This window comes from Amblyomma americanum, chromosome 2 (genome assembly GCF_052857255.1).
Source record: "Amblyomma americanum isolate KBUSLIRL-KWMA chromosome 2, ASM5285725v1, whole genome shotgun sequence".
In the NCBI taxonomy this organism is placed as follows: Eukaryota; Metazoa; Arthropoda; class Arachnida; order Ixodida; family Ixodidae; genus Amblyomma; species Amblyomma americanum.
In genome coordinates, this window is record NC_135498.1 from 147060531 (window position 1) to 147085088 (window position 24558).

At 46.6% G+C, this 24558-nt stretch overlaps 1 protein-coding gene across 2 annotated transcripts in view; it reads right to left on the reverse strand.

Moving 5' to 3' along the window:
- Positions 1-24558, reverse strand: part of LOC144121877 (rifampicin phosphotransferase-like) — a 145248-nt gene that overhangs the window by 34588 nt on the left and 86102 nt on the right. For both annotated transcript variants that reach the window (XM_077655296.1, XM_077655297.1), the window contains exons 25-30: positions 15278-15436; positions 12646-12780; positions 9353-9437; positions 8534-8619; positions 5468-5530; positions 4617-4709 (exon numbers count right to left, since the gene is read on the reverse strand). In XM_077655296.1, the coding sequence (XP_077511422.1) occupies positions 4617-4709; positions 5468-5530; positions 8534-8619; positions 9353-9437; positions 12646-12780; positions 15278-15436 (621 nt within the window). The remainder of the gene's footprint in view (positions 1-4616; positions 4710-5467; positions 5531-8533; positions 8620-9352; positions 9438-12645; positions 12781-15277; positions 15437-24558) is intronic.

Below are 24558 nucleotides of genomic sequence, written 5' to 3' on the forward strand. Positions count from 1 at the left end.
TTTAGAAACCATCGGTGTTTCTTTTAACATAATCATGCTCATACAGATTAGTACACGCAGGAATAATATATTTTCATCCTCCAAGTAACGAGTATCCTCTAACAACCGTGCGGATACTTTAGGATGCGACATTGAAGTTATAGTCATAGGCAGTATCAAATGCAAAGGCAATATTGAATTTTGTAGAATGAGATCTGACCATGAGATGTATTTGCGCAGTGAGACAGTGAGAGGTGCATTTTTCTTTTGTATTGACACAACTATCAGGCGACGCAAAGTTTCATTCGTAGATGATTTTTTCGGTCCTGTGATGAAGCAAGCCCTGGACGTAAATCTCGGCGCGGTCACTATTGTGAACATTTAGCGTCTATTTATATTCGAAAAGAAATTGAATCACTGATTTCATGTTGTGGGTCTACCAATTTTATTACTAAACCGAATGAAGTTACGCAGGAAGGTAGTTACCAAAGGTATCTATAACGATCATTAACGTCAGTTCACAACTCTACACACAATTTACATCCAAATAAGTGAACATTTAGGATATTCCTCTCTGTTAAGAAAGCATGCAATATCTAGAAAAAATTGAAGCAAGAAAGAATTATTGAGGCTATCACACCGCCACAGATCGAACAGATCCACAATGCTATCAGGGGCTGTATGTTTAAGAAAGTACAGGCAGATACAACATAGGTCTGCAGTGAAGCTACCTTCTTGTTCAGGACCACCATCAAGAACCCCGCCGCAACAACAAGTAATGCGTTGTTAAAGCTCTTCTTCTTATGTAAAAAGAAAAGGAAATCGCAAGGTGAATTATTAGATGAAGAGTTTTGATAACTCTGGCTTCCTTGATAGTGAAGCACTGAAGGGGCGTTTAAGAGAGATATGAAACAAACCAAAAATAGAGAGATTATTTCTCAGGAACACTACAGATGTTGGCTCTGCGCAGAAAGATGGCAGCGTTGCCGAGAAAATGGATTCTTGGATACGTTTTGTAATTAACATTCTGTAATTAAGTTTTTTTTGTGATGTTTGCATTTGCGATATGAATATCATGCCTTAGCGTCCATGTACTGTGTAATGTTCAGTGCCTTTGCTTTTTTATATTTCATTGTTTGAATTTCAATAAATATCAGCGCTTAATTATTGTTTATACGGTTGCTTTATGTTTAATGATCGGAGACTATCGTTTCTTTATTTAATTGTATCAGTTTCGGTACCTACTGCCTGCTCAATCTGGTTCAAACGTTTGCTTGTAATACCTGTGCTTTTTCTAACCTGTGAAACAATTATACAATAGCCGTGTCTGTGTGAATGCTAGCTTCACACGGCCAGCCGCATGCCAAGCCTTTTGCGCGGGTTTTAGTGGTGCCCCCTCCTCTCGAAAAGGAGGTTAAGAATTGAATTGAACATCACCGATGTACTGTTTCTTCGCATCCACTAGACGACGCCGAATTGGGAGGTTTAAACTCTTCCAATGAATTCAAACAGAAAATGAAACTCGTAGATCGTTTTACTTGTTTTTTTTTGTTAAAAACCGAAATTAGACTGCCGAATGTCAGTAGTATGTATGTATGATTGAGATACTCTCGTCAATCAGTAAAGCTCGTATCGATGACTTATTAACATGGAGTCAGCTGTGTGAAAACAAAGGGCAGCAACTTTCTCGCTAAACTTCATTGTCACTCACGTGGATTTTTAGGCAGGTACCGCTGCGCACGGCATGAAGTAGGAAAAGAAAAAGGAAGCGTGTGATGCTGCCTCACTGCGTGATCATTCGCTCTGGTTGAGTTCTTTTTAAACATTGGTCAGCACGTTGATCGCCGCATTGTCTTTTGTCAGCGAACCAGAAAATAATAAAAATAATAATAATTGTTTTTTTGGGAAAGAAAATAGCGCAGTATCTGTCTCATATATCGTTGGACACCTGAACCGCGCCGTAAGAGAAGGAATAAAGGAGGGAGTGAAAGCAGAAAGGAAGGAAGAGGTGCCGTATTGGAGGGCTCCGGAATAATTTCGACCACCTGGGGATCTTTAACGTGCACTGACATCGCACAGCACACGGGCGCCTTAGCGTTTTTCCTCCGTAAAAACGCAGCCGCCGCGGTCGGGTTCGAACCCGGGAACTCCGGATCAGTAGTCGAGCGCCCTAACCACTGAGCCACCGCGGCGAACCAGAAAATGAAATTGGTTTTTAGGGGAAAGGAAATGGCGCAGTAATTTTCTTGCGTATTACGGTGGACACTGGAACCTCACCTTAAGAGAAGGAAAGAAGGTGACAGTGAAAGTAGAAAGAGGGAAAGAGGTGCAGCAGTGGTGGGCGAAAACTGCACCGTTAAGTGGGAAAGCAGTGCTACACTAGCAATCCTGGAAAATCTGATGTCTCTCTGAAGTCTCTCAGATACTTGCAGAAATAAGATTTATAATATAACGCGAGAGCGTTAAGAAGCTCGTGTCGCAGAAAAGCCGGTGTCGTCGGCGTCTTTGGCCGTGAGCGAAAAATGGCGCATCTCGGTGGACACCTGAACCGGGCCGTAAGGGAAGGGATTTTTCTTCCCTTACGGCGTGGTACGTGTCCAGCGAGAATTGTGAGAGAGGCGCCATTTCCTTTCCTTAAAAGCAATTTTCATTTCAGAGAGAGAGAGAAAAAAACTTTATTGAGGTTTCTTAAGAGATTGGCGGTTTGGTCTTCGTCTTCATCGCTGTCGACGCTTGACCTCTTGCAGCAATGTTGGGCCCCTATTCCAGGGCTCCACTGAGCCTAGCTGCTCCTTCCCTTACGGCCCGGTTCGGGTGTCCTCCAAGATATGCTTCCTATCCTTAAATTGTCTGGGCACGGGGTCGCACTGAAGGACGATGGCGTTCCGTGGATTCCTTGGCAATGCTGCAACACGCTGTCGCGTCCTGCTCTTAAAGGCGAAGCTTAACGCTCTCCAAATTTTTTTTACTGGGGCTTCAAAACTGTGGCGGCGTGAGTAGATCAGCTTCGCTGGCCAGTGGGGGAGGGTGCTTTGCTATCGCCGCAGCCGACCACGACTCGTGTTAAACAACACAATCTCGCGCTTTGAATTGCATGTCGTCGTCTTAATCAGCCTCCCTGTGTGCGGGAAAGTCACGAAAGGAAACGAAACGCGCATAACTGGCTGCTTGGTTCAGTGGACACCTGAATCGCACTTTGAGCTACGTGGCAGTAGTGAGAGAGAGATGTGTTCAGCTTGCGTATGCGTTGAGAAAGCGGAACTTTCGATGGAGGCGAAACACATAAGGCGCCCGTGTGCTGTGCGATGTCAGTGCACGTAATGTTTCCCAGGTGGTGGAAATTATTTCGGAGCCGTTCACTACGGCGCCTCTGTCTTCTTTTCTTCTTTCACTGCCTCCTTTATCCCTACCCCTACGGCGCGGTTCAGTTGTCCACCGAGATGTGAGACAGATACTGTGCCATTTCGTTTACTCAAAAAGTAGCTTTCAACTTTTGCATAGGCGGCCGGCGTTCATTGGGTCATGTCATCTTCAGAAAGAGCACACACAAACAGGGCCCCTAATGATTTCGGCCTATTCAAACGACTTGCGGAATAAGCAAAGATACGTAAAATCGTGCTGGCGGCGCCCACGTAACAAATCAATGTTTACCATTGAAGACTGTCCAAAGATAATGTTGTTCTCTGCATACGCGAAAAAAATTGCTGAAGGGTTAGTATTGCTAAACATATTGGGCGGAATATTGAGCGAAAGTTGATTTGGCAGATAGACACCAACGCAACGAACATAAAAGCACGATTGAGGTGCCCACTGACCCAGGGAGCAAATTGGGCGCCTTTCCTTTACTCAGAATCAACGAATTCTACAACGTTGACAACGCCAACACCTATATTGTACTCTCATTGCCATGCGCGTCGTTTGGATGCCATCGGAACGAGTGAAAATCAACGCTGATGAGCGACTCGCCCGGCAGGACCTGGGAAGCCAGCAGGCAACTTTGGACCAAGCCGAACGAGCGGCTAGAGCCAGTAGAGCCGTGGAATAGAGGCTTCACCCGCAAGAACCTCAGTCTGCTATTTCTATAAAATGTTTATTCCTCCTCCTCCTCCTGCGCCAAAGTTTGTAAATGCTGATCTAAACACGTTCGATTCATGACGATTTCATGTAGTTTTGTACGCAAAACTTTTGTCGTGCTAATTACAAATAGTTTATAGTTCAATGCAAGGGAAGGTGATTGGTTTAAAGAAAGGCATTAGGTGCCTTTGCTAGTGTGAATTAGAAAAACAGGCTATATTTCTTGTCTGCTGGCAGTACCAACCATGACCTCTACTCACGATGAAATTCTTATTTTTGATTACTGAGTCAGCGCCGTCCCGTGCGCCTGTGTTGCGCTACTAATGTGTTTCGTGTTGTAGTTATTCTAGAAACGGCTATAGTAACGAAACATTCTGATGTTTGACATGATTGTCTGCGTGAAGTGAACCATTGATGCAGTAAAAAAATGCTCTTGTACGAAGTCAAGACGATAGCCGCCATCGTTAGAAGAACTTCTAACCTTTATACACATTTAATGCCAGCCAGGCACCTGTGTTGTGACTATATAAAACCAAAGTATTTGGCGAATTGATCAAACGTACCTCTTTAACCGAGCGGTGACCGTGTTTCTCGATGAACTCTCGAAACTTTTCGCCACACTCGTTTTCTGCAGTCGACAGCCACTTAGATGCCTCCTGTTCAAACAAAAAAAAGTAGAGAAATACTCTGTTAACCTCTCTTATCTGGCAATCTTGCGTGGAATTACTCTAAAACAGAGTCAAAAGGAGACAGTGTATTCTGCGTGTGTATTCCGAATGAACGACTGTGGTCTAAGGCACATTCCCATAATAAAATTGCAGTCATTGTCACTGCATTATGTTATAGGAGGTACGATAAGCAAAGTAGGCACCACGACCTACTTTGGTTTATCGTCAGCTTCTTGTAATGCTGAATGGCAAGCCTTCCATTAAAAAAAAAACTTCTCCGCTCTATCATTACGCTTTACAGAAAAATTGCTGCAGTGACGTCACGACCTTATCAGCCAATGGGCTCTTTTGCGACTCAGACGTACAGCGCCGTCGACTCTTCTCGAGAAAGAGACCTCTAATGCTATCGCATTAAAGGTTATGATTGGAATAACTGCGTGGATAAGAAAAAAGAACCTTTCCTGTTCGTGTTTATTAAAACAACATTAGACATGAATGTGTCTCTTGAAGGCGAGGTTAGCGTGGTATCCTCCTAAAAAACCCGCTGTGACGGCTCGCACCATACCACCTGCAAAGAAGGCTATTAGAGACGACTGCTTTCATGAATAGTTGATTCAAACAAGGTATTTTCGGAAAAAAAAAAAACGTTATGCAAGCGACAGGATTGGTAACCAGAGGCAAGATAGGTCTTTGCCAGTCGCCTGCGCAAGAAAAAAAAATCCCCGTAAGGTTTCTCGAACAATTACCTCGTTGCTCATGCTGAGGAACTTCTCTTTTTCAGGGCACTTTCTTAGCAGGGAACCCAGTTCCTGCGGTTGAAAGGAAAAAAAAAATTAAGGACAGAGTACATAAAGTATGTTGTGCATAAAGTTAGCATTACGGTCTTGAGCATGTGTTCAAGTGACCCACAAATTAGGGTTCCTCATTTTTTATCTCTTGTCTTCTAATTCCATTTAAGATATTGTTTTGAAATCCAAGGAAAAGCAATTATTACCAGCCGAGAAAAGCGCACGGCATAGGCTAGGACACCTCGTGTTAACTATTCTGTTGAAAACAATTCTCTTCGAACCGACAAAAACATTCCAGGTTAAGGAGAGAGGAACGCGGAACGTTTTAATGTGCCGGCACAAAGAACAAACAAAAAATAAACATAAACCATCCCAGAGACGTTAGGAATATATAAGATAACTCAAATTAATGCACATCATTTGCTCTTAGGATTGTAATTATATCTTATGTAGGACTTGTTCTGCACCAGATGCGAGAGCTACGGCAAGAAAAGTCCGCAGCCTATGGGTTCGGCTGGTGGTGACACGTGATAAACGTGTTGCGCCCAGACATGCGCCACCCCACCATACGCCGCCTTGTTCTGTTGTCAACTGCATTCCTTACTTCTGTATTGCCCACTGTCACCAATTCATACAGAATTGTTTCCGCGCCGCGTACTCATTACTAAGTAGAGGTCGCGCACAAAGTGATGGAAACGTGTTTTCAGTTGGCCAGTGTTTGGGGGATCTCCATACGTGGAGTAGATTTGCAATAAGAGAGAAATTACGATTTAGCATCGACCGTAGCGCAGCCATACAGCAGCAAAGTAAAGCTACCCAGCTTCACAATGATTTCATAGTTAACGAATAATTGATCCTGCACCGGGATAGAAAATTCGGACCATCACCTGTCGGTGCGGTTGCTCTACCTACTGAGCTAAACAGGTCAACTAGCCGATGGCAGGTCTATGGAGTGAACTCATCCGCAATCCGATGTAAGAACAGAGTGGGCAGCTTCCTTTCGTAGCCGTGAGGCTCCACTCGGGCGCATCGTACTAATGGTCATCGTATTGCATGTTTTCAGTCGCCAGCACTTTCCGGTAAAGCTGCAGGGTGTCACTGCGAGTAAGCGGTTTGAAGAAAAAAGTGCGCGAATGTGCGATTTCCAGCTGGCGTCCAACTACTCCTCGTCTCTCCTTTTGCGACATTTCCTGGAGAAATAGGAAACCATTCGTTGAATAAAACCTTGTCGACTGTCCCTTGGCTTTTTTAAACTTGGCTCGTGGGCTTTGGTTTGTTTTTTCACACAGCTTGCACTAGCTACTTGAATTGGAACAAATCCTAACTGCAGCGAACTGGAGAATTAACGATTTATCATATTTCATCCACGCTAACAAAATGTTGATACTGGCTATTAAATGTGGATATGTTCGCTGTCATAATGTGGAAGTGAGAGTATTTTTCATTTGCTCTTTTATAATTTGGCGATTAATTGTCCTACTGGTTATTGCGAGCTTGATTAAAAATCTTTTCTTGATTATTGCCGACAGCCAGAAACCTCTACAAAACACAAAGGTGCAGAATCAAAAAAGCGGCCATAGTTTCACTGAGGTGTATTAAACGTAGGCGTACATTGTGTTACATAAGGACCTTCGAAGCGTTTCATTACTTTGAAACTTGCTGTAACCTTCTGCGTATAGCAAAACTGTGGAAGAGTTTTGTTCCAAGAGTTTAAATTTGGCAACTTTGAACATTAGTGCGCTTTGCTTTAAGACCGCGCCTAAAACACAATTTAAAAGCCAAACTTTAATATACGCACAGCATGCTCAACATGGTTGAATACCTGCCTGAATTATTGCTGAAACAACGAAGTGGGCCCGTTGGTAATTCTTGTTTCAAATGATTATTACCAGGCAAGAAAGACGTGCACACAACTGAAAACTGAAGTTCTCTGTTACGTGTGCAACTTTTTTGGCTAGTAAGCACCATATTAAACTTGATATATTGCTGTGCACATAGTTTCTTCGGCTGCCGTGGTACAACTGCAGCCGTGTAGTATTTACCTTCTCGTCGTGAGCTGACTACTTGTCCAACAATTATTTGTTTGAGCTCTTACGTCTTCCTCAGGCTGATGGGAGACGAATGGCCGAAGCGGTGATAGATCGGTGGCGGCAATGTTCACTTCGAACGGTGCTACGTAAACAGGCACGAGCATGAGATGCGCTGACCACACTAATTTATCAAGTAGAGCGCCTATAGGCTCGCGCCTGCGGACGCCAGCCAGGGAGAGGAGGTCATACGCAAGCCTACGGCATGTTTAGGGCACTTTTGAGCAAGCGCTGCATATGGAGAGAAGGATAAATATGTGGAAGGCAGCGCCGCTTGGCGTTGGACAGCGCTGGCTAATTGCTACCCACATTATGGGGTGCGACAGGCGCCACGTGAGCACTCCCGAATGTACCGGTCGTGTGAGGTTACATCTATCAGATGTAACTGCAAATCAGGCGATAACAGACTAAGGTGCCGCGCAAGCATGACTTCTTCAAAGCCTGCAGTTAGAGCTGAATATTTTTTCACACTCTAGGAATCATGGCGCCAACGTGTCACTCGTCAATTCTTTGGCCTCCGGAGTTAGCAAAGCGCAGAGCAGGATGCGAGAAAAATAGAGAATAAGACTGCATTCGACCACGCACAGAAGGAGTTGCAGGTATTTTAGGGCGGTAAGACCTGTAAGCAAATGGCTATTATTGTTTTCCCTGAAAGAAGCGGCATACGCTTACGCCGAGCGTACACTTTACCTTCTCTGCCCGAAAACAGGCAGTTTGAGCAAATACCTTAGCTTGCTTACAAGACTTTATTATTGGCTCAAACGCGCTTTTGTAGCCCAACATACAGCACGAAAAATGCGTTTCGCAACATTGACGCTCACGGCGCTCTGCCCGCATTTGAGAACAAATAAACCCATGGTTGCATTGCTGTAAATAGGTAACTGCACCGAGCAGTGCGCAAATAGTAATGAACATACGTCATTACAAGTCATCTCACCTGAATCATTCTAGGCACTTGTGCGCTCTCTACGTCACCATTTTGTAGAATCTTGGACAGGACACTGAATACGTCGTTGTTGAGTTCTGAAAACAGCACACAGGTGCCACCATTTAGCGCAAAGGTGAATATATTTGACTGAACATATTTGAAAGGTGACCATATTTGACTGAACATATTTGACTGCGCCTAGTTGAAGTGAGCGTCGTTAGATAATTGGATCTTTTCACCAGTAATAGCGAGTATCGCTGTACGGCAAATTGTGGTTAATTGCTACGTATACTCTGGTTTCAGCAGTGTTTAACAGCGCGTCTCTTAGAAAGCGAAACAATTACACAGCGATAACCGTCTATTACAATCAGACATATTTTTACAAAAACAATTGTGTAATCTTTAACCTCATGTAAACCTGCGTCCTTCATTACAAACGGATATCATATACTTAGAAGTTCCTTGGCTGTTTGAACAGGTGGCGCAAGGTTTACTGGCTAAACCCTTCCCCATTTCTTTTCATTCCTTTACAGTGACATAAATTTGTTTCTTTCTCTCAGACCTCATTAATTTAACTCTTATGGCCGCTGCAGCTCCCAGAACACCAAAGAGATTTCATCTGCGGCCAAGGGTCCAGTGCACTAGCATTACTTCAATTTCTAACACTTATCTGTGGCATCCATATAGATATTTTCGTTTTGAGAAAAGAGACAGGTTTCTTTCATTACGTAAGAGCTTTTCTCTCTCCCAACGTTGCTAGAACTGAGATTCTAAGGCATTACCATCTAGCCGAATACTCAAAGTGAGATTAGTAAGGTGTTTACAAACCTCCATTGGCTTTTGCAAGCACCTGAAGAACGATGAGGTTGTAGATTGAAGATGATAATGCCGCAGAGAAGAGGTGTATTGCGGGCTGCAACAAATGGCAGTAGTAATCATTGCTTGTGATAATAATAATATTGGTTTTTGGGAAAGGAAATGGCGCAGTATATGTCTCATATATCATTAGACACCGGGGCCGCGCCGTAAGGGAAGGGATAAAGGAAGGGGTTGAAAGAATAAAAGAAGAAAAGTGCCGTAGTGGAGGGCTCCGGAATAATTTCGATCACCTGGAGATCTTTAACGTGCATTGACATCGCACAGCACACGGGCGCCTTAGCGTTTTTCCTCCATAAAAACGCAGCCGCCGCGGTCGGGTTCGAACTCGGGAACTCCATATCAGTAGCCGAGCGCACTAACCACTGAGCCCCCGCGGCGGGTCATTACTTGTGGCAAATAATCAAAAATGCTCTGTACACTCGTTTAGTGCTGTGCGCGTGTGTTTTAATTCCTCTAAAATGAACTAATCACGCACACAACCTGAACACATTTCTTGTACATATTACTTCTCCCCCTATTCTCTCTTCCGGTCCCCTCACCTCTTTCATTTCATTTCTCCAGTCTGCCTGCTATCCTTTATTTCCGCTGCCCCAGCTCAGATGCTTCAGTATCAATGGCAGATACCGGGGCTAGCAAAAATCTTTTCCTTCTTTTTTACTATTATTTTAATAAATAACCACTATCACCACCACTGGTTTAGTAGCGGCATCAAGGATTCAAGCGCCAACGCCAGTGCACTGGTTTTGCAGCAAAGGAGAAATTCGGGCTAAATATATTATCTTTGCTGTCTGATTGATCGAGCAATCTAGGATGTTTGAACATTTGTCGTGCGCGGAAGTAACGGCAATCCTTGACAGCAGCTGCTACCTGCAGGAACGCAACCTCCTGTATAGTGGGTGCATCATTCGTAAAAACACTCTCTAGAGCGCTACAGGCAAGATAAGAAAAGAGGCTAGCATGGCACTGACTTTTGTTTCTTATGAAATCTGTTCGCAGTGAAAGTAGCCTCTCTGATGGTACAGAGTTAGCTCTTAGTAGCTCGTTCCTGACTTTCACGCCACCACCGCCGTCGCCTTAGGCAGCGCTACCTGCAACACGCCTCGGTTTGCAGGTGGAAAAGTGGAGAAAATAGAAAATTCTCCTTTTACTTTTACGGGAGAGGAAGAGAAGGTGGGAGGCCACGCGTGGCGATGTAGTAAGAGAGAAATCACTCTTTCGGTTGTTTGGTGACATGAAGGAGACGGTGGGAGGCAGAGGGCAGAAAAAATAGAGAAAGGATACTCCCCTTCAGTGGAGGGGCGGGATAGAAGGAGAGCGAAGAGGGAACGATTGTTGGTGGTGAATTGAAGCTTAGTGTTCGGGCGTCCGCCTTGGCTCTGGAAGCTGATTGATCCAAACCCAGCGTCGGACTAGGATGGCTACAAGCGTCTCCCGGCCTGGCGGCCAGCTTCTTTCATTACTGTCACAACACAACTAACACTGAAACATTGGCGCTGCATAATCGTAGCCATAGTGTGACATTTAGAATCTGGTAATCAATCGCTGTATCTTTATTTCGGTTTCTCTTCACTCTACCTTTAAGTACCGCTCTTCCGAGTCCTGTAGAAGGGTGATGGTTGGGCCTAGGTGGTTATTCACATGAGGTTCATTAGTGCAAAATTGTCCCTTTATTTCGCGCTATAGAACCGCATGTGACTTCTCTAGGGATATGCAGACATGCATAAGACGAAAACCTCTTTCTCTGGGAGCCTGTCTGTAAGAATTCACTCAGCGACTTCAATGTCGAGGTGCGCAGAGTTCTTTGGAACGAGTGTGAAATTTTTCACCAGTTTGCTGTGGGCATCTTGAGGCCGGTTTCGAGTGGTAGCATGTGGCGCTCTTCACTGCATTCCTACTACGCGTACGTTTAATTTAACCTTGTGCTTTGAGCCTTTCTGCGTCATATATCGACCGAAGCAGAACATCAGTTTTCAGAATTGATGTATGCAAACCACCGTCTTTAGGTTAACTGAAATATAGTTTTGAATGGCTCTGTCCAAAAGTTGCATTTTTGGTGTTCAAAATGCTGATCACACACTGACAACTCTTAATTCTTGCTCTAGAATATTTTTGAAAGAATGATAAGTGCAGTCCTTTTAAAATAAACCAAGAATTAGGAAACTATACGCGTTTTCTGCGTAAGGCTAACGCATTCCAGGAGAATAAACCTTTAAATTACCTGTTCCGCTACAATATTTCTGTTGTCCACAGGTTTGTAGGGGCACTCAGAGTTAATTGAAAGGTTATAAACGAGAATGCATCCAAAATTTTATTGCTAGTCACGATCCTGTGCACATCCCCCGTAGGATTGGCAAGCGGAATTTGCTGAGTCATCCCAGAAAAAGTTAGCTGGGCAAATATCCGGCTCATAGCTTAGAACTGGCGAAAATTTGCGGCCGACCAAATTGGATTGATGCCAAGGAAATGCGAAAGCATTTTTCTCTCAGTCGTCGATATATTTCGATCTAAATGCTATGTCACATCTGATTGTATTCGAATTCCGGTTATGATACAAGTCTAATTATATTGTTATTCTATTTTCATTCTTGCTCGCTTCTTTTATTAATTTTTGCTGAGTCATTCGTGGTCCAACGCCTGCCGCCTTTCCCCTTTAAATAGAGATGGGGAGGGGATGCTTGGCAGGTCGCAAGTAGCGTGAGGGAGATCCCTCTAAACACCACCTGTCATGTTTGGCAGACGGAGAGTACACACAGACGCCTTTAAGTTTCGTCCTTCATGGCACTTCCAATGATATCGCATTAAAACCGCGAGACACCTATGAAGATGCGAATTTATGTGCCCCTATTTCAAACAGCACAGCTAATTGGCCCAATATTGGAAGTGAATTTTTTCACTGTGGATTTTGTAGGACGGGCCATTGCCAATACATTTGCTATATTTTGCTGATTACCTGTGCTGTTTGGGGTCACCTATTATTTAGTTTTCACGACTCCTTTCTTTCACATATTTAGCGCTGCATTTTCCGGTCTAGGATACTTAAAGTAGCTCTGTAATTTTAAGATTTTTATGAAAAAATCTGGAGTTACGTACACCTGTACCAAACTAGCCCCGTTGAAATGATTCAACTGCGCATTCGACCACCCTGGTACTTCATAATAAATTGTGTTCTTTTCAGCAGGCTCTTGAGAAGGTGGAACTCTATCGCAGTCCATAGATTTGACTCGCAGAAATGCGCTTCCTACCTCTTTAATGTGGGGGAAATTGCAGGCGATGTATTCGTATATCTCAGATGACGTTGCCGTTCCATCCACGCATAGACGGAGGTCCGCAGCTTTCTCGGCAACTTCTTTCAAACCTTGGCCTACAGCAAGCATCATCTGTGCAACGTGACAAAAATGACGAGCATAGAATGAGTGGCGCAAAATTAGAGGAATTCCAGAGGCACGATTTAAAATTCATCAAGCTCTTAATCTTTCAGAAACCTTGGACGGTTGTTGGGTACCCATGCAATATGGAAAGATTAAAGACCAAATCATGGAAGTGGCAGTGTGAGGCTAGGTTCTGACACGAACAATTCGCTGTCTTGAACTAACGGAGAACAAAAGACTGCTTGAAAATTATATTTACCGATTACTTAAACGTGATGCAGTGTGCGTTACTGTAATTAAGGTAAGGTCGCTATTAATACTGGTTATTCAACATACGACGCCATTTGCTCATGTGTGCCAAATTTTGGTAGAGAGTGCGTCACAGTTGGTGCTGTCGGCACAGTAATCGCCAGATAATGATTATGGCCATGCCCTTTCAAGCGAAATTTGGAGGATCTTCAAAAGCATCTCGCTTTTAATCTTTATCTTGTTTGTCACAGGACGACTAGTGTTACGAGCGATAGCATAGTATGGAAGGTTTACTGAAAGTGCACGCCAGGATAGGATTCCTCTACGCCAAGCAGGATTCGTACGTTGGCAATTGGTACTATCGACCTAGCGCACCTATGGAGGGCGCTAGCAGCATGAGAGAGCTTCACAGCGAAGCCAAAGCAAGTGAATACGCCGTCTATGGCAGAGCGATAAAGACGAAATGAGCGCCACTTTCAAGCTGCTGATATCCCTTTCACAGCTCAGGTGATTTCCTAGTACTCTTTGCTCCTGCCGTGCCGTTTTTGTGTGACAGTAGTGGAGACATTTCGTGCTCTTCCCATTAGGACGTTTGTAAGGACGTATATCTTCGTTATCAGGTTTTGACACAAGTGCATCCACTCAATCGTGGCGCGATGCCACGTGATGTGCACACGTCGATAACGACTTCTATGCAAGTGCAGAATGCGTCAGTGCTTGTATGACTGAACGCGACTCGATTTCTTCAAGCTGCGGGCCGAAGCGCGGAACCCAGGATTCCTGCCCACTTGAAGTGAAAACTAAACCTTACTTTCGCCGTGAGAGACAATATTTTAAGCGATAGCTGTAATGCTTCCGTTGAGGAGAAAATCTAGCGGCGTTTAAGTTATGAGCAAAAAATCCGGATTGGTCGAAAAGATGGCTATGTCACACGGGAAGCGTCCCATTTTAGAAGTCATTAACAAAATATATAACTCCTGATTAGAAGGTTGCGACATGACTAAAACGTCACTACGACATATAAGAATATAAAGTAAATTAATTCTGCTGAAAACAGATCGGCGTATTTATTCGGTAGTAGAACCACGGACCTTTTGGGAGCAACACTCGCTACCTATAGATATGAAGGAAGCGAATAGCGACCGAAACCAAGGTGCCTAGGTGAATGTCTCTTTATTTAAATTTGCGGTGTTGTTCAATGGGGGAATAATGATGCGATTAATCTGTCGCTTAAGGATAATTAATTATAAAAAGAAAAACAACCATGCCGCCTGTCGGATGAAAAACCCACGACCTCAGAATTTCGCGTCCGCTTCTCTACCAAATCAGCTACAGCGACGGCCGTCCAATCTTCTGCTTTCGGTGGTATTAATATATTCGTGTAGGCGAACCTTGTGAGTTTTCACCAGTGCTACCCGCGACCATAGCTACCCATAGAACATGGGTGCACGTTTATTTATTTATACCAGGTTTCATATTTATGTCGTTCACATAATATGGATGGTTATTTTCACTGGCTTAAACCTGCCAAAGCCAAAGCCACTCAGGCGATGAGGGAGGCCGTAGTGGAGTGCTCCGGATAATTTTGACCAGCTGGGATTCTTTAACATGCCCTGACATCGCAGAGTACCCGGGTCTTTATTATTTCGCGTCCATCGAAATTCGACCGCCGTGGCAGGCATCGAACCCGCGTCTTTCGGTGTAAAGCCGAGCATCATTGTTTTTGCTGTAGTCTGCAGTCAAGAAATTTACAGGGGCCTCCAAGTGCATGATTTACATTTAAAAGTTGAAATATCAATCAGAACTGAGGTTGTGACTTAGACCGAAGGTCATCAGCTGGCCAGGGGAAGAGGGTGACTTCCTGGGCTACATGCTGTTGCACGGTTATCCACCTATGAGGCGAAACAAGAGCGCTTTCTTGTAACTGAGTTGACAAAGCTCACTTTATACTGCAGCATTCAGTCGCTGCTGTTGCTGCTGTGTTCCCATATAAATCTTGTCGATGTGTTCTGGTGCATGACAGGCCAGCGCGTATCTACGGAAAGTGGGCCCAAGCTTACGCTTGTGGTATTTTTATCAAACTACTTGGGAAAAAACCTTTATGAATTTCTAACGTACTACACATAGTTGCATGAACACTAGAATTTAGGAGCCACGGTGGACGACAAGACATTAATAAATAATGAGCACAAGTTTACTTAATGTTGTTAAGGAAACAATGTAGCCGGCACTTTTGCGACGTGATTTAAGGTCTTACCTTTGCAGTGCAGTAAAGCTGCAGAGGGACCTTCTTCTTTTGGAGAGTTCTGAATCGCTTCACTCCATCTTGCACCTCGTCGCTGGTGTCCCGTCCCATGATGCTGTACATCATCGCCTTGTCCATAAGGGTCGCGCCAGAGGTGGCGTTTCGGTGACCCTAAAGACAATTGCGCGCAGCATTGCAATATTTCACGGTGTTCTTTAGACACTGAAAGCGTAATAATCCTATTGTAAGTGATCTCAATTGTAAGTGATCTCACTGGTGATCTCACTCAATGGTAAGTGATCTCAGCAGCAATAATGGCCGCAGTATTACAATCTAAATAGCTTGTAAAGTTGTTTCAGAGGGTAATTCGTAAAAGTAACGATTTATTTCATGCTGAAAACAAATCCTACTGAGAGAGAGGGCAAAGAATGAAATTCGTTTTGCGCAGTTTGAATCCAAAGCGCACTTCTTCACAAGGTCTTGCATTTTATTGTTTTCCGCTGTGAAGTAAGGATATATAATTTCATACACTGCACTCACTGCAACACTGTTGGTCAAATGTTTAGGGGAATCCCCCAAGGTGGAGTAGATTTGTAATAAGGAAGTAATTACTCATTGGCATTCACCCAAGCGCAGGCGTACGGCTGCAAGCGAAAGATATACAGCTTTCTCAGAAAATTCACAGTTAAAGAAAAATTCATCCTTGTCCGGTGTTCGAAACGGGGACCACCGCTTCACCTGAGCAGTCGCTCTACCAACTGAGCTAACCGGGACGGCAAGCTTATGGTAGGGCTAAAGGGAATTCATCAATAACTCGAAGTGGGAACAGTGTTGGTCAACTATTTAGGGGAATGCTCCGAGGTGAAGTAGATTTGTAATAAGGCAGTAATTACTCATTGGCATCCACCTGAACGCAGCCATTCGGCTACAAAGGAAAGCTATACAGCTTTCACAGAAACTTAGCGGTTAGAGAAAAATTCGTCCTGGTCCGCGGTCCGAACACAGGACCACCGCTTCACTGGAACAGTAGCTCTACCAACTGAGCTAACTTGAACGGCAGCAAGATTTCTTCGAGCAATGGAAGGTCGCTGAACTTATCGCAGTTCACGCGGTTAGTGAGCACGACTGCGACGTCGTCCTGTGTAGACTCGACTTCACCGCGCATCCCGCCGACATCTCAGATCCTGACGCGACTTGTGCGCCAGGAACTACAGGCAATGTCCCCCGTTTCTTTCAAAACCCAGCGCCTCCACCGATAATGTAGCGTGAAGGCGTCTAACACAAACAGTGAATATATTTACAGAAGAAAAGCACACAGCACGGCGCAGCCGAACAACCGGGACAAGTGCGGCCCACCACAACCAACACCTTTCGTTCTCTTTACCGGAATTCATTCTCTTCGCGTTCCAAGCACGAGCGCAGCGTGTGGCCCACTTCTACGGCCGCAACAATATCTTCTAGAATTTATATCAAGAGGGTTCAACATTTGGAAGTGCAGATGCTAGTCCGCAGCCGCAAGAAATAGAAGGGACCCGAGAATACGCCAGTACGTGAACGTGGGCGGGCAACTTGTAGCCAATGGCTCATGTCGTGTTTTACGCGTGCGGGAAAGCGAACCCCAGGAGCGGAGCCCACGCGGCTGTTGAAAATTGAAAAAAAAAATGACGGACAATTTCAATTGGTGTGTGCTAACACTTGGCTTTTCACTTCAGTTTCGGTTAGAGGGCCGCTTTATAAGGTCAAGCAGGCTTCAGATAAAGATTGCCACAGTCGGTAAGTGGAGGCCTTAGTGATAGTGCACTAAACCTGGAGGTCACACTTGTGCTCCCCCTTTAGCGCATGATGCGATAGCGTTAATAGGTAATGCCTATATATGCGAAATTCGTCATTATACTTTACATTCAAAGATCGCTGAGAGGGCTGATACCGCTCCTGGCGCTGTGGTGAAGCGGTTAAGGATGCGCCACTGCGCTGCGAAAGAAGGTGCTATGACCGGTGAGGCTTGTGAGAGCCAGGTTGCTTTTTCCGAGCAATCAGTCACGAAAAATCATTATTTGACTGCTGCCTGTCACGGCAGGCAGCTTGCTCACAATTCGGTGGGCATGCTGTGATGATATCAAAAGGTCACAAACGTAGGTTCTCCGCCTTCCACCTAAATGATCCACCTAGAAAAAGATTTGCCAGACAGACAGTGGGGAAATCGACAAATATAAAGATAGGCTGGCAGCACGACAATGGGTCTATAAGAAAGGTGAACCGGACGTTGTTTTCAAGGAAGCACTGATTTCGTACGAAATTTATGAATGAATGAACCAAGTTTAGCGGATTAATAACTTTAGCTTGAGAAGCAATAAAGGCGGGTGATATGAAGAAGCAGCTTAAACCGGACCAATGACTTGAAGGGTGATCATCATCAGCAGCTGACTACGCCCACTGCAGGGAAAAGGCCTCTGCCATACCTCTCCGATAAACAATACCCTGTGCCAGCTGCGGCCAGCGTATGCCCGCAAACTTCTTAATCTCATACGTCCACCTAACTTTTTGCCACCACTGCTACGCTCGCCTTGTGGAATCCATTCCGTTACTCTTAGATATCATCGGTTATCTTGTCTTCACATTACATGCCCTGCCCACACCCATATCTTCATCTTGATTTCGACCAGGATGTCATTAACCTGCATTTGTTCCCTGACCCACTCTGTCCTCTTCCTGTCTCTTAACGTTACAGTTATTATTTTCGTTTCCATAGCTCTCTGCGTGGTCGTCAATTTAACTAGGTCTCTTTTCTTTGTCCTGCACGTTTATACCTTATAGGTGAGTACAGGTGAGATACATCTAGTTTAGTTTATGGGGGTTTAACGTCCCAAAGAAACTCGGGCTATGAGGGACACCGTAGTGAAGGTCTCCCGAGATTTCGACAACCTGGGGTTCTTCAACGTCCACTGACATCGCACAGTACACGGGCCTCTAGAATTTCGCCTTCATAGAAATTCGACCGCCGCAGCCGGAATCGAACCTGCGTCTTTCGTGTCAGCAGCCGAGCGCCTATAACCACTGAGCCACCGCGGCAGCCATGTGAGATACATCTCTTATATACTTTTCATTTGAGGGATATTGTTACACTTCCATTCATGATCTGAGAGAACGTGCCAAATGTGCTCCACCCTTTATCTTACTCTTCTAGTTATTTTGCTTCATTGATTCATATCTGCGGTAACCACCTTACCTACGTAGATGTATTACCTGGCCACTTCCTGCACCTGACTATCAATTGCAAACTGCTGTTCCCTACAGAGACTTCAACATTACTTCGGTGTGCTGCATAATTATTTTTAAATCAACTGTTCTGCTCTGGCTGTCTAAGTTATTCATGCTTTGAAGTTCATCTCTTGAATGACTTAGCAAGGCAAAATCATCAGCAAATGGCATATTACTAAGGTATTTTCAATTACCTCTGATCCCCAACATTTTTCAGTCGAGGCCTCAAAATACCTCCTGCAAGCAGGCGGGGAATAGCAATCGTGGCATCGTGTCTCTCCTCCTGACACCCTTTTTAATTGGAATTTTATTGCTGACTTTATGGAGGACGATGGTAGCTGTGTAGTGGCTATATACCAGGTGTTTCAGGGAAGGTGATCACTAACTTTTAAAAATAAGTTTTTTGAGGTAACGAGAAGCAATTTGCGGCATAGTAATATGAGTGTTGGCGGACGTCAAAAACAGGTGAAAAATGTTAACTATAGGTGACTAACTAAATTCCAATAGTGTCACGTAGTGATGACGGCAGTCGAAGCAGCGATGAAGACGGACGAAAGGGTCTTCTAAAAGAAAACTGTTTATTGGGCTGACTTGCACCCAAAATGGACTGAATCACTCGGCGGCGGCGGAGCGACAAGCGTGCTCGGCGGTCGTCGAACAGAATGCCCGCCGCTGTCGGCCGTGCTCAATTTAAAGCTGATAGCGAACATTCGAGATAAAGAGCGCAAAGTTACTAGAACATTCCGGAACAACGTAGAATCAGCTTTGCCTGGCTGCGATCAATCGAGATAAATCTAGTCGCGTCTTGCGTCGCAAACAAAGCGATAAGGTGGTGTCGCGGCAGATTTGAAAAACGAACAAACACTGCAAATATTGGCGGCATTACTCCCCTCTCAAAGAAGCATCGACCCGATGCATTAAAACAAATAATGCGACTAGTAAGGAAAAAAAAACGGATCTTGCGAAAATAGAGCATGGAAATGCAGCGGCCTTTAGCGCGCATAATACGGCTTCAGACGAACTACATGGACAACTTCTGGTCGTACGCGGTGTCGCTGGGATGCAGTCATTGCGTCAGGGATGACTTCATAATCCAGTTCACCCAGCCGACGAAGAACCTTGTACGGGCCTAAATAGCGGCGCAAAAGCTTTTCACTCAATCCACGGCGGCGAATGGGCGTCCACACCCAGACTTGGTCTCCTGGCTTGTATTCCGCGTTGCGTCTTCGTAGGTTGTAGCGTCTGGCGTCGGGCCGCTGCTGATCTTTTATCCGTAATCGGGCAAGCCTTCGAGCTTCTTCTGCGCGTTGAAGGTAGGCGGCAACGTCGACGTTCTCTTCTTCTGTAACGTTGGGCAGCATGGCGTTCAGCGTGGTTGTGGCCTCCCTGCCATGGACGAGCCTAAAAGGCGTCATCTGGGTGGTCTCCTGCACTGCGGTGTTGTAGGCGAAGACGACGTAAGGCAGAAAGACATCCAAGGTTTTGTGTTCGGCATCGACATACATAGCGAACATATCGGCGATGGTTTTGTTCAGGCGCTCGGTCAGTCCGTTGGTCTGCGGATGATATGCAGTTGTCCTACGGTGGCTGGTTTGGCTGTAGCACAGAATGGCTTGCGTTAGTTCCGCCGTGAATGCTGTTCCTCTGTCCGTGATGAGCACATCGGGGGCGCCGTGTCGAAGAATGCACTCCACAAAAAATTTGGTGACTTCTGCTGCTGTTCCGTTCGGTAGGGCTTCCGCCTCGGCGTAGCTGGTCAGGTAGTCGGTCGCTATGATGATCCACTTATTTCCAGATGTAGACGTTGGAAAAGGGCCGAGCAAGTTCATGCCAATCTGCTGAAAGGGCTTTGAGGGAGGTTCAATGGGGCTCAGAAATCCTGCTGGTCGTGTGGGAGGAGTCTTTCTTCGCTGACAATCTCGGCAGGGTTTCACATAGTGTGCGACATCGGCAGGCAGTAGGGGCCAGTAATAGTTGTCTGGAATGCGGCGTAGGATGCGAGTAAACCCGAGATGCCCAGCTGTCGGCTCGTCGTGTCAAGCCTGTAGAACTTCGCGGAGACAAGTAGGTACAACAAGGAGGTAGGCTGTTTTGTTCGCTGTACAGTTCTTCAAAAGGACCTCATTCTGCAAGCAGAAGGAAGACAGTCCTCGCTTGAATGAAGCGGGGAGTGAAGAAACCTTGCCTTCCTGGTACTCGATGAGGCCTTTTAGGTTGGCGTCCGAGCGTTGCTGCTGAGCAAAAGAACTGGGGCTGATGGGTCCCAGGAAGGCGTCCTCATCGTCGTCCGGCGGCGGTGCATCTACAGGGGTTCGTGAGAGGCAATCGGCGTCAGAGTGCTTGCGTCCGGACTTGTAAACGACGGTGACGTCAAACTCCTGGAGACACAGACTCCATCGAGCGAGTCGGCCAGAGGGGTCCTTCAAACTCGCAAGCCAGCAGAGCGCGTGGTGGTCGCTGACCACCTTGAACGGCCGTCCGTAGAGGTAGGGGCGGAATTTCGACGTAGCCCAGATGATGGCAAGGCACCTCTTCTCAGTTGTCGAATAGTTAGCCTCGGCCTTGGAAGGGGAACGGCTAGCGTATGCGATGACTTTCTCCAGCCTGTCGCTTTTTTTGAACGAGGACGGCGCCTAGTCCCACGCTGCTTGCGTCGGTATGAACTTCAGTATCGGCGTTTTCATCAAAATGCGCAAGGATCGGCGGGGACTGTAAACGACGCTGAAGTTTTTTCAAGGCTTCTGCTTGCGGCGCTTCCCATTTAAACCGCACGTCTGCTTTCGTCAGTCGGGTCAGGGGCTCTGCGATGCGCGAAAAGTTTTTCACAAATCGTCGGTAATATGCGCACAGTCCGAGAAATCTGCGCACTGCTTTCTTATCGGCCGGCGGTGGAAACTGTTCAATAGCAGCTGTTTTCTGCGGGTCTGGGCGTACTCCTTCCTTGCTAACGATGTGGCCTAGAAAGCAGCTCTTCGTAAGCAAAGTGGCATTTCTATGCTTTCAAAGTTAGGCCAGACGACTTGATTGCATCTAGTCCTGTTCGAAGTCATTTGAGGTGCTCTTGAAAGTTCGAGGCGAAGACAACGACGTCATCTAAATATACCACACAAATTTGCCATTTCAGGCCTGCCAGCACTGTATCCATTACTCGCTGAAACGTCGCTGGTGCGGAATAGAGACCAAATGGCATCACCTTGAACTCAAACAGCCAATCCGGAGTTATGAATGCTGTCTTCTCGCGATCTCTTTCGTCGACCTCAATTTGCCAGTAGCCGCTCTTGAGGTCCACCGATGAGAAATATTTGGCGCTGCAGACGCGGTCCAGTGTGTTGTCAATGCGGGTGAGAGGGTAGACGTCCTTCTATGTTATGTTGTTCAAGCGGCGGTAATCCACGCAGAATCGAAGTGCGCCGTCTTTCTTTCTCACTAGAACAACCGGTGCCACCCATGGGCTGTTTGAAGGCTGGATGACGTCGTCGCGAAGCATTTCTTCGACTTGGTCCCGGATGGCTTGTCGTTCTCACGGAGACACACGGTAGGGGCTTTGACGGAGAGGTCGGACGTGTTGATCCGTTATAATGCGATGCTTGGCAATTGGCGTCTGTCGCACCTTCGGCGATGTCGAAAAGCACTCACTGTAATTTTGAAGCAGATTGCGGATCTGGTCTTGTCTGTTCCGGTGCAGGGCTGGGTTGATGTCGAAAGTGGGCGAGTTCTCTTGGTCAGGCGGATCTTCTGCATGAATTAAAAGACTAGCGCATATAACAGAGACACAGACAAAGAAGTAGACAGGACAAGCGCTCGTCCTGTCTACTTCTTTGTCTGTGTCTCTGTTATATGCGCTAGTCTTTTAATTCATGATGAAACACCAACTAGCCCAGCTTTCCGCCTTGATTGCATGGATCTTCTGCGGAGGGGTCGGAGAGGGCGAAGGAATCTCGTACGTCAGATATTTCGTCGTAGAAAGCAATCGTCGTTCCTCTGTTAATATGCCGGTATTCTTCGCTGAAGTTAGTCAGCAGTACTTCGGCCTGGCCATTGCGGAAATGTGCGATGCCTCTTGCGATGCTGATTCCTCGGTCTAGTAGCAACTGCATGTTCCCCTCGATGATGGCTTCAGTGTTTATGGCTTTCGTGGCGCCTACGGTCACGATAACGGTTGAATGGGGTGGGACGCTCACTTCTTCCTCCAGGACACTTAGGGCAACGTGATTTTCCCGAGTTTTCATCGAAGCGATGGCTTCGTCCGTCGAAAGCGTGATCAGCTTGGATCGCAGGTCGATGATCGCCTGATGCTCATTAAGGAAATCCATACCCAAGATCACTTCGCGGGAGCATTGCGGTAGCACAACAAAGGTCGCAGGATAGGTATGTCCTTTGACAGTCACTCGCGCTGTGCATTGTCCTGATGGCGTAATGAGGTGGCCCCCAGCGGTGCGAATTTTTGGGCCGTCCCAAGCCGTTGTGACTTTTCTCAGCTGCGCAGCGAATGTTCCATTCATCACCGAGTAATCGGCTCCTGTGTCGACTCGAGCGGGAACTTTCCGGCCGTCGATAGTCACTTCTAAGTCGGAGGTCCTGGCTCTTGCATTGCACGTCGTTCTCGGCGTCGGGTCACGGTTTCGTCGCGTATGCGAGTCGCGGGTGGGGCGTGTGGTCGAAGCTCTTCTGGGTGGCGGCGTCGTTTTCAAGGCAGCCTGCGTCGTGGTCGGCGTTCTCATTGTGTCGACGTCGGTGCAGCGAGTGCCGGTTCTTCATGCGGCGTCGCGGGTGCAGCGTCTTCATGGGGCGTGGTTGGTGGAGGATCTTCTGCGTTTCGCTCTTGAGCAACCTCACCTCCAGAGGTTGCTGCCTTTAGTTTCTCCTACGGGGGCTGGGAGACCTTCATCGTACCGCGGCTGCGTAGCTGTGGCGTGGCGACGCAAAGTGCGAGGTTGACGGCGATTGTGAGCGCGAAAAGCGGTTCGGCGTGTACTCTTCTCGACGCAGGTACTCGTCTATTTCCTGCGGACGTTGTCCGAAGCGTGGTCGTGGGGCGTTAACGGCAAATCCTCGAAGACCGATACGTCGGTACGGGCAGCGACGAAGAATATGGCCGGCCTCACCGCAATGGAAGCACAACGGCGGAAGTCCTCCAGGCGTCGCATTTCCTGGGGCTTCAGCGTCGGTCATAGGCTGGGCGGGCGGGGGCTGGGAGGCGGCGTTGTGGAACGAGTGGCTCATCTCGGGGAGGACGTGAGGGTTGTCGTTGGGGCTGGGCAGTCCTTACTGCAGCGGCGTAGGTCATGGCCTGGGGTTCTGTGGTCGCCGGGGTGCCAAGTGCCTGTTGCACTTCTTCCCGTACCACGTCCATCAGAGTCGCTGCTTGCAGCTGTGGGGAGGATGGCAGTAATCGGCGTAGGTCCTCTCGGACGATTTCGCGGATAACTTCCCGCAAGCTGTCGTTGGAGGTGGCCGGCGTGTCCGAACGGATTGCACAGGCAGAGGAAGGGCGGTTGTACTGCTGAGCTCGGACGTCGAGGGTCTTCTCAATCGTGCAGGCTTCTTGCATGAATTCCTCGACTTTTTTTGGCGGCTGGCGGACGAGGCTGCCAAAGAGTTGTTCCTTTAGACCACGCATTGAAAAGTGAGCTTTCTTTTCATCGGTCATCCCGGGGTCGGCGCGGCAAAATAGGCACTTCATCTCCTCGACGTAACCGCGGACGGGCTCATTCGGAAGCTGCATTCTGGACTCGAGGAGTCGTTCGGCTCTTTCCTTCCTCACGACAGTGATGATACCTTCAATAGTTCTCTCTTCAATAGCTCCGATGTCGTAATGGACGACTGGTAGTTTTCGGACCACGTGCGTGCGGAGCCATCCAGTGAGAACACGTTTTCAATTTTTGCCGCATCATCCCACTTGTTGAATGACGCCACGCGCTGAAATTGATCCAACCATTCTTCAGGGTCTTCGCCTAGGGATCCATTGAAAGTTGGCGGCACCCGCGGCTGCTGTAGTATGATCGGTGTCGACATCTTCACGAGGTTGCGGTGCT